The sequence below is a fragment of the Colobus angolensis genome, unplaced genomic scaffold, assembly GCF_000951035.1.
Source record: "Colobus angolensis palliatus isolate OR3802 unplaced genomic scaffold, Cang.pa_1.0 Scaffold70, whole genome shotgun sequence".
In the NCBI taxonomy this organism is placed as follows: domain Eukaryota; kingdom Metazoa; phylum Chordata; class Mammalia; order Primates; family Cercopithecidae; genus Colobus; species Colobus angolensis.
In genome coordinates, this window is record NW_012120710.1 from 702,721 (window position 1) to 719,582 (window position 16,862).

General features: G+C 38.9%; 1 protein-coding gene across 1 annotated transcript in view; it reads right to left on the bottom strand.

Moving 5' to 3' along the window:
- SULT1B1 (sulfotransferase family, cytosolic, 1B, member 1) overlaps positions 1-16,862 on the bottom strand; it is a 40,506-nt gene that overhangs the window by 7,325 nt on the left and 16,319 nt on the right. The window contains exons 5-7 of the mRNA XM_011927085.1: positions 5,654-5,780; positions 4,927-5,021; positions 2,027-2,207 (exon numbers count right to left, since the gene is read on the bottom strand). Of these exons, the coding sequence (XP_011782475.1) occupies positions 2,027-2,207; positions 4,927-5,021; positions 5,654-5,780 (403 nt within the window). The remainder of the gene's footprint in view (positions 1-2,026; positions 2,208-4,926; positions 5,022-5,653; positions 5,781-16,862) is intronic.

The following is a 16,862-nucleotide window of genomic DNA, read 5'->3' on the forward strand; positions in this document are numbered from 1 at the left end:
TAGTGAGCTTCTTGAGTCAAAGATATGTATCATTTACCCTTGAATCTTTTAAAGAATATGTGCTGTATATAGGTATTCATGAAGAAGTTTTTCTTATTAATGAATGAATGAATTAATTAATTAATTAATGAGTACTCTAAATGTTTACTGGATACATCAGGGAAGGAAGGAAAGAAGGAAGGAAGGAAGAAGGAATTCTCAAACTACTTAGACTAATAATACTTTTTACTTCTGTATGCATTATTTATTGTGAGAAAATATCCGAAATACTTGCATATCATTTACCATAATCCTCCCCAGAAACTTGTGCCACAGGTGTTATTATATTATCTGCTTTGCCAGTGATGTAATCAGAGCTTTGGTAGGTTAATTAATATATTCAGGGTAATAGGTTCAGGGAATGGCATAGCCTGGATAAACCTCAGATCAATCTGACCACAAAAGTATGTTCTTAACCCCCTAGAGAGGGGATATAAAGACTGCCTTCAATATTAGAACAGCACGTGCTTTTTTTCTGTTGAGGTTGGAGAAACCATAGAATCCAGATACTGAGCCTGTCTTCTTTATGTCTACACCATAATTAGATGTCATGAAATGGCATCAATTTTCATAAGATCTGAGATAAAATTTCTGGGAAATTATATTCAGGTATCTATCACAGTGAGAATTTGCCATGTTTAATAAAGATTTATTTTCTGATTCTTCTACCAGGAAAAAGAATATATATGTACATGTACGCAATTGACCCTTGAACAATACAGACTTGCACTGGCCGGGTTCACTCATATGCAGTATTTTTTTTCAATTAAAAGCAATAAAAAATACAATATTTGCATGATGAGAAACCCACCCACATGTTTGGAGTGCCAATTTTTCATATAGGCAGGCTCTAGTATATTCAGAGGCAGAGTTCCTGGACCCAATCCCCCACAATAACAAGGGATGACTGTACATACACATACATTTACATCTGTGTATAAGCATACAGATGAGATATATATACATCAGTCTTCTTTGCTCAAACTTATAATGCATACAATTTTTGATGAAAAATATACCTGATTTCATACTCTGTAAGTTATTTTTAATAGGTTAAATGTATTGTTTTTAGAAAAGAAAGAGCATAATTTGAAAACACTAGGACTATTTGCTACCTTAATAAGTTAACAAACAACTTTTAAAAAATATCTATCATATTACTCAAAATCAGTGGTTTTGTTTCATATGTTCATATGCACAATACATTCCTAAGGTTATGCTTACTTCCTAGCATATAAATTGAAATTCTACCCTTCTCCCTCCAATTCAATCAAGGATATTGAAAACTGATTGTGGCATTATTAGGTGGATAACTTCTCAAAGTTATTTAAGTTTATAATTTGTTAAATGCATTGTTATTATTAACACATTTTTGACATATATTATGTATACTGAGCCACAATAAACAGACTACTTAAATGGAAGTAATGTATTTCAACAGTAAATGCCATATTCTTCTAAGTTAAATTTGGACTCTATGTTACTAATAGTTTAAACAGTATTTGTAGAGGGCTAAAACTTCTTATAAGGTCAAATAAAAGTTTCTCCTTTTGATGAATTAATTTTAATGCGATTACCATGGTTTTCTAAGTGATATAGGGACTTTAAAGACTATGGTACTGTACTAAGTGAAATTAGTATTTCACTGAGGAGTGGAAGGAAGCTTATCTATGCCATCTTAAAGATTGAAGGGAGTAAGAAGGACAAATTTGGAATTGCTCACATCAGAATTGCCAAAAGCACTCCCATTTAGCACAGTAGTAAATAGGAGAATAAATATTTATCAAATATTCAAGATATCCCCATAATATATTTAAATGCATTGTTTCATTTAATAATTTTGAATCTCAGCAACTTTTGGTTGTATGTATTTACTGTGAAGCTTAAACAGGCTAAGCAACTTAGTAGAGATCACAGAACTAATCCTTAGCTCATGATAATTCACGAGAAAGTACAAAAGAGAAATTAAACCCAGCAAAGTGTTTACCTTTACGCATAAAAGGGGATTTGCTATGATCCATCACTGTAGTTGGTAGATGTGTATAATTTACCAAAGGATTGTCCTTCATCACTTCGAATGAGGTGTGATTGATGATCCTATCCAAGATCTCATCATTCAGGTTCTTCTCTAGAAATCTAATGATCTTCTTGATTTCCTCCTTTGGATTCTATTAGCGGGTAAAACCCAAGACAATAAACAAGTAACTCACACAATGTGAATACTTACAAAACATTTATAATCTGTTTTTCTAAATGTTAACTCTGAATAGTATAGGAAATCCATATTTGTTTGGGTTTATTTTTCTCAATTTTTAAGTAAACTAATCATAAAATATTAAAAATCAAGAATACCTGTTTTATTTTCTATGTCAGTCCTCTCTGACAGAAGAATGAGATCAGAACTTAAGGTGTGTCAGTGGTTAGAATGAGTAAAAGAGCAGATGTGATGATAGTAGGGATAAGCCCAAAAGAAAAGATAGTAGCTGTGCTAGGAAAACACATAGATGGACAGGCAAATTGAGAACATTTTCTTTTTGGGGTCAAAAATATTTGGAGAATAATTTGGCTAATCCTAAAATATGAATGATGATATTAGTCCAGGAGTCCCCAACCCACTGGCCACAGAGCAGTACCAATCAGTGGCCTGTTAGCAACTGGGCCACACAGGAAGATGTGAGTGGTGGAGGAACAAGCACTACTGCCTGAGCTCTGCCTCCTGTTAGATCAGTGGTGCCATTAGATTCTCACAGGAGAATGAACCCTATTGTGAATGGAGTATGTGAGGGATCTAGGTTGCACACTCCTTATGAGAATCTAATGCCCGATGATCTGATGAAACAGTTTCATCTGGAAACCATCCATCTACAGCCCCCTTGCACCCTGTTCATGGAAAAATTGTCTTCCACAAACCCGGTTCCTGGTGCCAAAAAGGCTGGTAACCTCTGTGTTACTCTACAGACCAGTGGAAGTTAAAGAGACCTGGCTCTGGTCTAAATCTTCCCCTGATCTGTTACTCTTTTACCTCACTTATTAGGGATTTATGCAAGATACTTATAAACATGTTGTAAATTACTGGATTTTTTTCAAATTTTATTATTGATGTATGTTGTATAATTTTCTTCCATTATTGTTATTGTATTAAACTTCTCTATAATATTATCTACCAATGATTGTATGGCAGAAGAAAAATATTGTCTGTTAATGCAATGTATGTTGCAAGTTTGAAGGAAACTGAAAATAAATGGATATGCTTAAAAAGGTAACCGGGTTAGACTATAAATCAAAATGAGTAAGTTTATTTAAATAAAGCATTTTAGCTAAATAAAGACAGAAATGGTCTCAAATATTATGTGGGAAACAGTGCAATGGTTGATCTGGAATTTGAATAACAGCCAAACAGAGAAAATGTATTTCTTAGTCTTATGGAGAAAAGGGACTATTGCCAGAAGCTAAAATTGTTCTTTTCATAAAGCTTTTAAGTGCTGCTCTGCTGTCCAAAGCATGAAGAGAGATATTTGCTAGAGAGCTGGAATAATTTTCTCTCTTATGAAGAATTTATAACTTATCTCTGGCTAAACAAGCTCTCAAGAGACGTATCACTTTGTTACAGTAGTTTCATAAACCATGCAAGGTTTTGCAGCTGTATGGTGTGAGCAAATTCACATTAATAATCTCAAACCCTGTATAAAGGGACAATGGTAAGACATAGATCACAGATTCTTTGTGGGATGTGGACAACTGTGATGGAGAACGAAAACTTGGGCAGTGAATAAAAACTCAGAGGATTCTTTGTGCTAAGATACAAGAAACCCCTGGGAGTTTCTCAAAAGTAACTAAAGCAAGGAATATTTCACATGGAGTCAAATTTCTGTATTATGCATAGTAGGATTAATGCCATTAAAGTTTTGGATATTACCACTCACTCATTTATTTATTGAAGCAATCAATGATCCATGCAAGTAACCTTGAGCCCCTGTTTATGTGGTATGCACTGTATTAAGTACTGGGATGTAGTTACAAAGAAGACAAACTTTGTAATTTTCATTGTAGATCTGAAAGTATTCTAATTTGTATGTTCAGGCTTTTATAATTTCAACATGTTTTCCTGATGTGTGTGTCTCTGTGTGTATTTGGCCAATTTAAGTAGAAGAGTTCCGTAATGGTAGCATGAAAATTTGTAGTTGTATTTAATTAATACTACTTCATACTAGGTAGATGATTACAAGTTTCTACACTGAGTGAGGTAATGAGGAAGTAAAGGAGGGAATACTTTGAAAGATACAGTAGATACACTATCTGAACCAATTGAATGTGCAAAATATAGGAAACAAAGAGAATAAGAATAACTTTTATTGTTGAAAGAGAATAAAATAGAAAAAAGATTACATGTTGGAGAGAAAGAAAATAAGTTTAATTTTGAGTATGTTAAATTTAATACAAGCATGGACTAGAAAATCGAGGTAGAAGTAAAAATGGAGGCACAGATAACGGATGATTAGCACATAAATAGCTGTGAAAACAGTAAACGTGAAAGGGGTAACTCAAATATAGCAAACAATTTTAAAAAACAATTTTAAAATATTAATGAGTAGATATCTAGAGGATAACCATAAGTGTGTGATATCCTGGTAAATGTAGGAAATAATTGCAGAAGAAAGAGTGGTCACTTACAATGCAGTGGCTAAGAGATAACACAAATAAAAATAAATAATTGATTTCACAATTAGAAAGTCATTAATTATAGCAAGATTTGGGTAAAAACACATTGTGAATAGGCAAAGCAATCAGCATTTTCGACTCCATAGACTAAGCTGAAAAGCAAATATCAATCTTTTTACACCATGATGCAGTAGGGAAATTATCCAGAATCCATATCTATCATTTTACCTCTTTCATATCTTCATAGTACAAGAAAAGTATTGGGTGTTCTTCCTTTTTCTTCCACCAGTTTTTAACATGAGTAAACCAGGAACCATAGGCCACTAAAACCAGATAAAAGTCTATTTTCATAAACATTCATCAAATTAAATATTTCTGTCCGAACAGTAAATCAAATTGTGAAAATATTTTGTGGAATTTAGTAACCAAAGGAACTGAGAATATGAGGCCAATTTTAAAAAGTAAACTTAGCTAGTTATATGGATATATAAACATCAGATATTTTTTAATGTCAAGTACAAAGAAAGCATTTCAGACAAAAATGCTCTGACCTCCAAAAAGTTATGTTTAGTCTCATAAAGAAGAAAACCATTATCTTACAAAGTACTCATATCAACTATTTACCTAAGTATTATAAATATATAACATGTGCATTAACAGATCTAACTTATTGCTTAAGCAAGCTAAACAATGTCTGTTGCGAGCAGGGATTGAGAATGGATTTCTAGTAACTGAGAACAGATTATAGAATACTTTCGTATGCCAATGATTAATACTAGTTTTATAAATTGAATGTCGTGGTAAAATATTAGATGTATTAGATTTAATTTTTTAATATTTGAACATACTTTTCACTGGGTTGGAAAAATAAATATTTTGAAAGTCATAACAGTTATTGTTAATAGTATTATTAAAATAAAAAATACTTATCAATTTTGAGATAAAGTCCATGTACCTTTTCCGGTTATGAATTTCTCCAGATATTCTTCCCAGGTACCAGGAAAAGGTTGTAAATTATTCATTAAGTCGAAATGGTAATATGAGACTGAAACATCCTTGGCATTACGAGCCAAATAAATCATCTGCAGTGGGGGGCGGGGGGTAGGAGAAAAAAATAAAATAAAAGACATTTTATTTAGGAAAATATTAACCTATAAGCGTGTAAAATAGCAGAGTACTTTTTCAACTGGAAATCGTGGGCCCGGAAGGCCCTTCTATTAGCAGCTAAAATACAGAATCAATTCAAGTGATTTGCAATACAGCAATGAATTTTTGAGATTAGAAACATTGAGCTATAGAGGTTTCAAAACAAAGACTTCAGTTTCTGGTCACTTGACATGGTGAAGCACAAATAGACCACTGTGTCTTCTGGAAGAACTGCAAGGTTCTAGAACACACATTATCAAGAAAATGACACCGTGAGTAGAGAGAATACCAGCAAATTGAAAATAACAAAATGGTGAGAAAAAAATAAAAGTTTTCACTTTTCACTTCTACCAGTTAAATACCCAGAAAAATATTAGGTGCTGATAAAAATATATACAAAGGAAAAGAAGGTAAAGATAGTAAAAGACATTAAAATAAGTTTGGGGGCATCCAGTTCAGAAACTAGAAGGTATAGACTCTAGTTTATTTAGACAATTTTCTGCCTCGCTACTTCTCTCTGGGCTCATTGTTGCAAACTCCACCTCGCTGGTTCAGCCCATTCTCCTGCTTCAGCCTCCGGAACTACAGGCGCCTGCCACGACCTCCGACTAATTTTTTTGTATTTTTAGTAGAGACGGGGTTTCACCGTGTTAGCCAGGAAGGTCTCAATGATCTGAGATAGTGATCCGGCCGCCTCGGCCTCCCAAAGTGCTGGGATTACAGGCGTGAGCCACCGCGCCCGGCCTTCTCTATTCTTAATATCACAAAAGCCCTGGAAATTATTCAACATACAATGATACAAGAACTCTAAAGGCATACTGGATAAAGAGCTGAGTAATGCCAATGTGGTGAGTTCCTCCTAGGTGTCCTTTTTATCTCCTGTATACTCTTGGACTGGGCAGCAAAAAGGACTGTGACCTGAAACAAACAAACAAACAAAATCTAGAAAAACCTGCTCTCTCTGGTCAAAGGATTAGGAAAGAGGAAGCCCAACAGAGACAGAGTGGAGAATCCCAAACTCTGCTCCACACTCCAGGTCCCTGTAGGTGAACTAACTCACTGCCGGTAGTGGCAATGAAGCACAGGGTCATTCAAATTCCTGTGATACAAATGGGGTTTCATGGGCAGTCCCACCCATTCACAGTGATAACATCAGAGAAGCCCTGTTTCTCCCAGGCCCCAAGGCTTCTCTCCTACTTTCAAATGGTCCGCCAACAAGAGCAGGAAGTCCAGGAAAGTACCTTATACCCCTTTTATGTGGCATCAGCAGGGATGGCACAGTATGTCCAGCAGCCCCAGAAATCAAATAAGCAAGAAAAACAAAACTGAGATGAATCAAATGTTAAATTGTCTGACAAAGATTTAAAGGAGCTGTCATAAAAGAGCTTCAACATTCCATTAAAAATTGTCTTGGAGGGTGGACCAAGATGGCTGAATAGAAGGCTCTACCAATCATCCCCCACACCTCAAAAGGAATATCAAATTTGCCAACTACCTATACAGAGAAAGTACCTTCATAAGAAACAAAAATCCGGTGAGCACTCACAGTACCTAGTTTTAACTTCATTTCACTAAAACAGCCGTCAAAGATGACAGGAAAGACAGTCTTAGGATTGCCATTGCCACGCCTCCCCCAACCCTGAGTAGCAGCTGTGTGGCATGGTGAGAATCTGTGCATTTGGGAGAGGGAGAGCACAGTAATTATGAGACATTGCATTGAATTCAGTGCTGCCCTGTCACAGTGGAAAGCAAAACCAGATTGAACTCAGCTGTCAGCCTTCCATGAAGGAAGCATATAGACCAAGCCTATCTAGAGGGAATCACGCATCCCAGTGGTAGAAATATGAGTTCCAGCAAGCCTCACTACATAGGCTAAACTACTCTGCACCTGTAAATAAACTTGAAAGACAGTCTAGACCACATGCTTCTAGGCATGTTCTAGTGCTGAGATGGCCTCAGAGCCAGTGGACTTGAAGGTTACAAGACATACTGTGACATACAAGACTAAGGGAATGCTTGTACCACCCTTCCCCAAACTCCAGGCTGCATAGTTGGTGGATTCAAAAGAGATCCCTTCTTTCCACTTGAGCAGAGGAGAGGGAAGAGCAAAGACGACTTTGTCTTACATCTTGGATACCAGCTCAACCACAGTAGGATAAGGTACCAGTCTGAGTTATGAGGCTCCTATTCACACAAATATATATGCCTACAGTGTACCCACAAAAGTTAAAAATTGAAAAAAAAAATTAAAACAACTGAAAAAATAGAAAAGAAATTTGAGTTACATTTGTAAATTTAAATATGTGGAAAGTATAGATCTGCAATATATAATAACTGAAAAAAATAAATAAATCACTAGAATAGTGTGATGGCAATGTTAGAGGACAGAATCAGCGAACATAAAGGCGTAGCAATAGAATTTACTCAATGTTAACAACACAGAGAAAATAGAATAAAGACAATAAAGAGAACCTTAGGAATCTGTGGGACAATAACAAGAGGCCTAACATTTGTATATTTAGAGTTACACAATTATAGGTGGAAGAGTAAGGAAGTGAAACAGTATTTGGAGAGTTGGTGACCAAAAACGTCCTGCAAGTGTTGAAATAAATAAATCAATATATCTAAGAAGTTGTGTGAACTCCAAAAAGAAAAAAAAAAAAAATGTCAAGAAACATTATAAAAATACTTCTAAAAATTAAAGATGAATAAAACTCTTAGAAAAAAGCCAGATATACAGCACATTGCATAATAAAGATCACCAATTCAAATGACAAGTTTCTCATCTAAAACCATGAAGGCCAAAAGGAAATAGCACAATAGTTTTTCAAGTGCAGCAAGTAATATATTGTCAATTCCTAATCCTATATCCAGTAAAACTGTTCTCAGTCAAGAAGGGGAAAAAGACATTCTCAGAAAAAGGAAAACTAAGGGAATCAATTGCTAGCAGACCTATTTTATGGAATAGCTAAGGGAAGTTCTTCAAACAGAAAGAAAATGACACCAGAAAGATGAAAACTTTAGAAAGGAAAAAGAAAAAGAGAATGGGTAAAAATAGAAGTAAATGTAATAGCTAATCACTGACCCAATGAATTTCTTAAGTCATATTTTGCAGTTGAGGCAAAAGTTACATTATCTGATGCAGTGTTCAGTTTATGTACAGGATCACTCGGGACCACTATGTTGAAAATACGGAGAGAGTAAAGGGACCTAAATGGAAGTAAGATATCTATACTTCACTTAAAGTGAGAAAATGTTGACACCATTAGACTATGATGAGTTATGTATATTTATGGCAATACCTAAAGCATTCACTAAGAAAACTATGCAAAAATATATTCAAAAATACTAGAAATAAGTAAAAATTGTTTCCAAAATGTTTAGGTATAACAAAGGAAAGGAAGAAAAAGAAAAGAAATGAGACACAGAAAGAATAAACAGATAACGAGGTAGACATAAGTCCTAAAATGCCAATAATGTCTTTATTTATTTATTTATTTATTGTTTTTAACTTTTAGGTCCAGTGTGTTGCTTATTTGTGTGTCACTGGGGTTTTGTGTACAAATGACTTCGTCACCCAGGTAGTGAGCATATTATCTGAAAGGCAGTTTTTTGACTTGTACCCTCCTACCACCCTTCATCCTCAATTATGCCCTGGTTTCTGTTGCTCCCATCTTTGTGTCCAAGTATACTCAAGGTTTACCTTCCATGTGTAAGTGAGAACATACGATATTTGGTTTTCTGCTCCTAAATTAATTTGCTTAGGATAATGGCCTCCAGCTGCATCCATATTGCTGCAGAATACATGATTTCCTTTTATTTATAGCTGTGTAGTATTCCATGGTGTATACACAACACATTTTCTTTATGTGTTCCACCATTAATGGGGATTGTATTAACAAGTTCTCACTCTGCTATAAAGAACTGTGTGAGACTAGATAATTTATAAAGGAAAAAGGGCCCGGCACGGTGGCTCAAGCCTGTAATCCCAGCACTTTGGGAGGCTGAGACGGGTGGATCACGAGGTCAGGAGATCAAGACCATCCTGGCTAACACGGTGAAACCCCGTCTCTACTAAAAAAATACAAAAACATTAGCTAGGCGAGGTGGCAGGCACCTGTAGTCCCAGCTACTCAGGAGGCTGAGGCAGGAGAATGGTGTAAATCCGGGAGGCACAGCTTGCAGTGAGCTGAGATCCGGCCACTGCACTCCAACCTGGGCGACAGAGTGAGACTCTGCCTCAAAAAAAAAAGGAAAAAGGTTTAATTGACTCACAGTTCTGCATTGATGGAGAAGCCTCAGGAAACTTACAATCATTGCAGAAGCAAAAGAAGCAGGCACCTTCTTCACAGGGTGACAGGATGGAGTGATTCCAAGCAGGGGAAACACAAGACACTTAAAAAACCATCAGGTCTTGTGAGAACTCACTCACTATCATGAGAACATCATGAGGGAAACTGCCCCCATGATCCAATTACCTCCACATGTTCCCTCCCATGACACATGGGGATTATTACAATTCAACATTAGATTTGGGTAGGAACACAGAGTCAAACAATATCATCCTGCCCCGGTCCCTCCCATATCTCATGTCCTCACATTTCAAAACATAGTTATGCTTTTCCAATAGTCCCCCAAAGTCTTAATTTGGCATTAACCTAAACGTCCAAGTCCAAAGTCTCATCTGAAATGAGGCAAGTCTCTCCTGCCTATGAGCATGTAAAATTGAAAGTCAGTTATTACTTACTAGATACAATGGGGGTACAAGCATTGGGTATAGACACCCATTCCAAATGGGAAAAAATGGTCGAAACAAAAGGGGCTAGAGGCTCCATTCAAGATGAAATCCAGTGGGGCAGTCATTAAACCTCAAAGTTCCAAAATGATCTCCTTTTACTCCATTTCTCACATCCAGATTACACTGATGTAAGAGGTAGGCTCCCACAACCTTGGTCAGCTCCACCCCTATGGCTTTGCAAGGTACATTCCCTCTCCTGGCTGTTTTCACAGCTGGTGTTAAGTGTGTACAGCTTTTCCAAGTGCACAGTGCAACTCTCAGTGGATCCACTGTTCTGGGGTCTGGGGGATGGTGGCCCTCTTTTCACAGCTCCACTAGGTGATGCCCAAGTAGGGACTCTGTATGGGGGCTCCAATCCCACATTTCCCTTCTGCACTGCCCTACCAGAGGTTCTCCATGAGAGCTCCACTCATGAAGCACACCTCTGCCTGGACATCCAGGTATTTCCACATACGCTTTGAAATCTAGGCAGAGGTTCCCAAACCTCAGTTCTTGACTTCTGTGCATCCACAAGCTCAACATCATGTGGAAGCTGCCAAAGCTTGAGGCTTGCACCCTCAGAATCCATGGCCCAAGCTGTACATTGGCCCCTTTTAGCCACAGTTGGAAGGTCTGGGACACAGGTCACTAAGTCCCTAGGCAGCACATAGCAGGGAGGCCTGGGTCTGGCCTATGAAACCATTTTTTCTTCCTAGGCCTCTGGGCCTATGATTGGAGGGGCTGCTGCAAAGGTCTCTGACATGCCTTGGAGACCTTTACCACATTGTATAGGTGATTAGCATTTGGCTTCTTTTCACTTATGCAAATTTCTGCAGCCAGCTGGCTTGAATTTCTCCCCAGAAAATGGGTTTTTATTTTCTACTGCATCATCAGGCTGCAAATTTTTCAAACTTTTTTGCGGTGCTTTCTGTTGAATGCTTTGAGACTTAGAAATTTCAAAGTTCCACTGATCTCTAGGGCAGAGGCAAAATGTTGCCAGTCTCTTTGATAAAGCATAGCAAGAGTGACCTTTACTCCAGTTCCCAACAAGTTCCTCATCTCCATCTGAGACCACTTCAGCTTGGAATTCACTGTATATATCACTATCAGCATTTTGGTCAAAACCATTCAGTAATTTTCTAGGAAGTTCCAAACTTTTCCACATCTTCCAGTGTTCTGAGCCCTCCAAGTCTATAGGAAATTCCAAACTTTCCCACATTTTCCTGTCATCTTCTGAGCCCTTCTAACTGTTCCAACCTCTGCCCATACCCAGTTCCAAATGACTTCCAGATTTTCTGGTATGTTTAATAGTAGTGCACCACTACCTCAGTACCAATTTATTGTATTAGTTCATTCTCACACTGCTTTAAAGAACTGCCTGAGACTGGATAATTTATGAAGGAAAGAAGTTTAGTTGACTCACAGTTTCCCATTGCTTGCGAGGCCCCAGGAAACTTACAATCATGGTGGAAGGCAAAGGAGAAGCAGGTACCTTCTTTATAGGGTGGCAAGACAGAGGGAGTTTTAGCAAGGGAAATGTCAGGCACTTAAAAACTATCAGGTCTTGCAAGAACTCACTCATTATCATGATAACAGCATAGGGAAACCAACCCAATGATTCAATTACCTCCACCTGGTCCTGCCCTTGACACATGAGGATTATTACAATTCAAGGTGAGATTTGGGTAGAGACACAGAACCAAACCATATTAGGCATCTAGGTTATTCCTTTGCTGTTGTGAATAGTGTTATGATGAACACGCAAGTACAGGTACTTCTTGGTAGAACAATTTAGATTCCTTTGGGTAACTATTCAGTAATGGGATTGCTGGGATTCATGGTAATTCTGTTTTAATTGTCTTATTTTGAAAAGTGCTGTTCATGTCTTTTGCCAGTTTTTAATAGGGTTGTTTTCTGCTCATTGATTTAAGTTCCTTTTAATTCTGTATATTAGATCTTTTTCAGATGTATAGTTCAAAAATATTTTCTCCCATTTTCTATGCAGAAACTATTTATTTTAATTAGGTCCCACTTCGACATTTTGGTTTTTGTTGCAATTGCTTTTAGAGATTTAATCATTAAACCTTTTTCAAAGCCTATGTCCAGAATGATATTTTCTAAATTTTATTCTGGGTTTTTATAGTTTTGGGTAATACATTCAAGTCTTTAATCAATCTTCAGTTAATTTTTTGTATATGGTAATAAGGACTCAAGTTTCAATTTTCTTCATACTACTAGTCATTTATCACAGCATCATTGCTTGAATAGAGTTATTTCTTCATTGCTTATTATTGTCAACTTCGTTGAAGATCAGCAGGTTGTAGGTAGGTGTGCATCTTTATTTCCAGGCTCTCTAACCTGTTCCATTGGCATATGTGTCTGTTTTTGTAACAGTACCATGCTATTTTGGTTACTGCAACCTTGTAGTATAAAGGTGGATATTGTGATCCTGCTGGCTTTGTTCTTTTTGCTTATGGTTTCCTTAGCTATTTGGGTTCTTTTTTGATTCCATATGAATTTTAAAATAGTTTTTTTCTAATTATGTGAAGAATGTAATTAGTAGTTTGATAGGAATAACATTGAATCTGTAAATTCCTTTGGGCAGTATGGTCATCTTAACGATATCCATTCTTCCTACACATGGGCATGAAATGTTATTCCATTAATTTTTTTCATCTCTGGTTTGTTTTAGCCATGTTTTGTAATTCTCATTGTAGAGATCTTTTACCTCTTTGATTAGCTATATTTCTGATATTTTATTCTTTTTGTGACTATTGTGAATGAGATTACTTTTTGATTTGGCTCTCAGCTTGGACATTACTGGTGTATAGAAATGCCACTGATTTTTATACACTGATTTTGTATCCTGAAAATTTGCTGAAGTTAATAGTTTTAGGAGTTTTGGGGCAGAAACTGTGGAGTTTCCTAGCTAAAGAATCATATTGACTCTGAAGAGAAATACTGTGATTTCCTCTTTCTATTTGCATGCCTTTTATTTCTTTCTTTTGTCTGATTGCTTCAGCTAGATCTTCCTGTACTATACTGAGAAGGAGTGGTGAAAGTGGGCATCCTTGTTTTGTTCCAGTTCTTATGGGGAATGGTTTTAGCTTTTTCCTGTTCAGAATGTTAGTTTGTCATAGACTGCTCTCATTATTTTGTATTATTTTGAGGTGTGGTCCTTCAATACCTAGTTTACTGAAGGTTTTTAATAGGAAAGGATGTTAAATTTTATCAAAAACCTTTTTTAAAATTTATTGAAGTGATTTTGTGGTTTTTGTTTTTAGTACTTGCTGTGTGAATCACACCTATTAATTTGCATGTATTTAATCAACTTTGCATTCTAGGAATAAAGACTACTCGATCATGGTGGATTAGATCTTTGATGTGCTCCTGGATTCAGTTTGCTAGTATTTTGTTGAGGATTTTACCATCTATGCCGATGAGGAATATTGGCCTGAAGTTTTCTTTTTTGTTGTGTCTCTTCCAGGTTTTGGTATGAGAATGATTATTTCCTCATACAATGAGTTGTGAGGAGTCCTTCTTCCTCGACTTTTTGAAATAATTTTAGTAGGATTGGTATTAGCTCTTTTTTGTACATCTGATAGAATTCAACTGTGAATCTCTCTGGCCCAGGGCTTTGATAGACTGGTAGGTTTGTTATTACTAATTCATTTGCAGGACTGGCTATTGGTCTGTTCATGATTGAAATTTATGGGGGTTTCAATCCTAGTGTTATGAGATCCTTGGGATTTTGCTTTACCAGCCGGAAACCTCTGTGGCCAATGGTGCCTTTGTTCAAGGTTTTCTCCGGCCCTCTGGACTCGTTCTGACCACTCAGCCTTGCAGGCTGAGCTTGGCTTGTGCTACCAACCTGGATCTCATGCCTGCCGAGGGTGAGCCAGGTGTGGAGCAGCAATGGGTGTGTGAGCAAGCCTGTAGTCTGGCCATTGTGCAAAGCCTAGCACACCAGCTGCGATGGGGTGGGCAGCTCCAGGCACCAGCATGGCCTCAGCCTCATGGCCCCAGCTCTCTGCAAGGTTGCAGCTGGACCAGGCACATCATAAACAACTTCCACAGCTGATACCAGGGAACACAGTGGCACCCAGAAGCTTGGAGACACCAGGAAACACAGAGCCCTAAAGAGGGTGTCACAGCCCTGGCTCAGGGAGCTCCTAGGTCTGGGCTCCTTGAAGGGCCACAGCTCTTCTCTCTTTCTCTCTTCTTTCTTTCTTGTCGCACACAAGGTGGTGAGCAAGGTGTCTGTTTCAGGACTGTTTGTGTTACAGCTCTTTCAGCCATGCCATTTGGTGGGTCTCAAGTTCTTGTCTTGCATCCAGGAAGAATGAGGTATGTAGACAAATGGAGGTGAGCAAGATGAAGAGGAGCTTTCTTGAGCATTGTAGTCAGGGTTTCCTGATGCGTGTTCAGCTCCCAGCAGAGAGCAGACCCTGGGGTGAGTAGCTTCTCTCTGTAGCTGTTCCTCCCGTTGTCTCTTCTGGTCTGAATCTAGGACGTTTTATGGGCCTCAGATGGGAAGAAGTGCAGGCCCAGTGGTCCATGGGCAGCCATGGGTGGGCCCAGAAAAAGCACCGCAAGTTCCCACTGTGGTCCACAGGACTAGCAGTCCAGCTCCCAGGCTTCAGGCCCTCCCCAGCTTGAAGGTGGGGCTTCAGCTGGGACCCACCCTCTTCTGCCCAGGAGCCTGTCTACCGCCTGCCACCCTTCATAGCACCAAGGCTGTCACTGCCAAGGGTTGCCTGCAGGCCAGCTTCGACCTACCCTCAGCAGCCCCTTGGCTTCCCTCCTGTGTCCTGGGTGCCCAAAGTCCAGAGGGGACCGAGGTGGCAGGGGGCTGGTGTGTCAGAGCTGTCCCAAGTTTGCACACATCCAACTGGGCTATGACAGCACCCGGGCTTGTTGTCAACCATTCTCCGATACTGGAGTGTGTTTCAGGAGTGGGTAGAGGCCAGACAGTGGGAGCAGACACCCCTGAGCCTGTGGGAACAAGGTGGGGGCCTTCCTTGGTCTCCAAGATTGCAGAAATGCCTGGGTCAACAGCTGCGCATGGGTGGCTGCAGATGCTCCCAGGAAGGCAGTGCTCCTGCCTGCTCCTGGCCCTCAAAAGCACAGGGAGCCCTGCATCCACCACAATTACTTGGCCTGCTGCAACTGTGCCCAGGAGGATGGGACTTCTGCCTGCTCCCTGCTCCCACTGACTTCGTGGAGCAGGGCACCACCCCAGGCCCAGCTCTGCCTTGGAACTCCTCTATCCCCTTCCCTCCATGTCTAACCACGCTGCTTCCCCATCGGTGGCTGACTCCGCGCGGTCTCATCACAGTAGCAGGGCGATACTAGGGCAGCAGACTCTCGGGGGAGTCCCAGGGGTGGACTCTCAGGACTCCTGCCTCCTCTCTGTGTTTCCCCACAGCGGAGGTGCAGCGGCCCTGGCCAACTTCCTACAAAGGAACCCAACATAGCGGAGACTCTGGGCCTGGAAGTGGGTCCTGCCCGGCCATGCAAAGGTAAGGGTGGTGCAGTAGGCTGCTGTGAGGTCATGGAGCACAGGGGTCCCACTGCTACCTTTGCTGTTCCTGTGGCCGCTCCTGCCACCACCACCCTTGTCTCCCCACTGCAGCCAATGTGATGGCAGCAGCCACTCTGGACTCCTTGCCGCTGCCATCATTAGGAGGTTGTATTTTTCCAAAAATGTATCCCTTTCCTTCTAGGTGTTCTAGATTGTATGCATAAAGGTGTTCCTAGCAGTTTCTGCAGGTTCCTTGTAATTTTGTGGTGCTGGTGGTTATCCTTGCTTGTGTTTATTTGGATCTTCTCTCTTTTTTTCTTTATGAATCTAGCTAGTGGTATATATTACTTATTCTTTCAAAATCAAACTTTTGTTTTTGTTTATTTTTTGGTCTGGACTTTCACATCTCAATTTCATTCAGTTCTGCTCTGAGTTTTGTTATTTCTTTTCTTCTGCTACTTTCGGTATTGGTTTGCTCTTATTTTCCGGGTTCCTGTAGGTGCAATGTTGGGTTGTTAATGTAAGACCTTTCTAACTTCTTGGGGTAGGTATTTAGCATTATAAACTTTCCTAGTACTGGTTTTGCTGTGTCTCAAAGATTCTGATAAGTTGTGTCTTTGTATCTCTGTTTTCATTTGTTTCAAAGACTTTTGAAAAACTTCTGCCTTAATTTCATTCTTTACTCTGTTTCAGGGGCAGGTCATTTAACTTCCATGT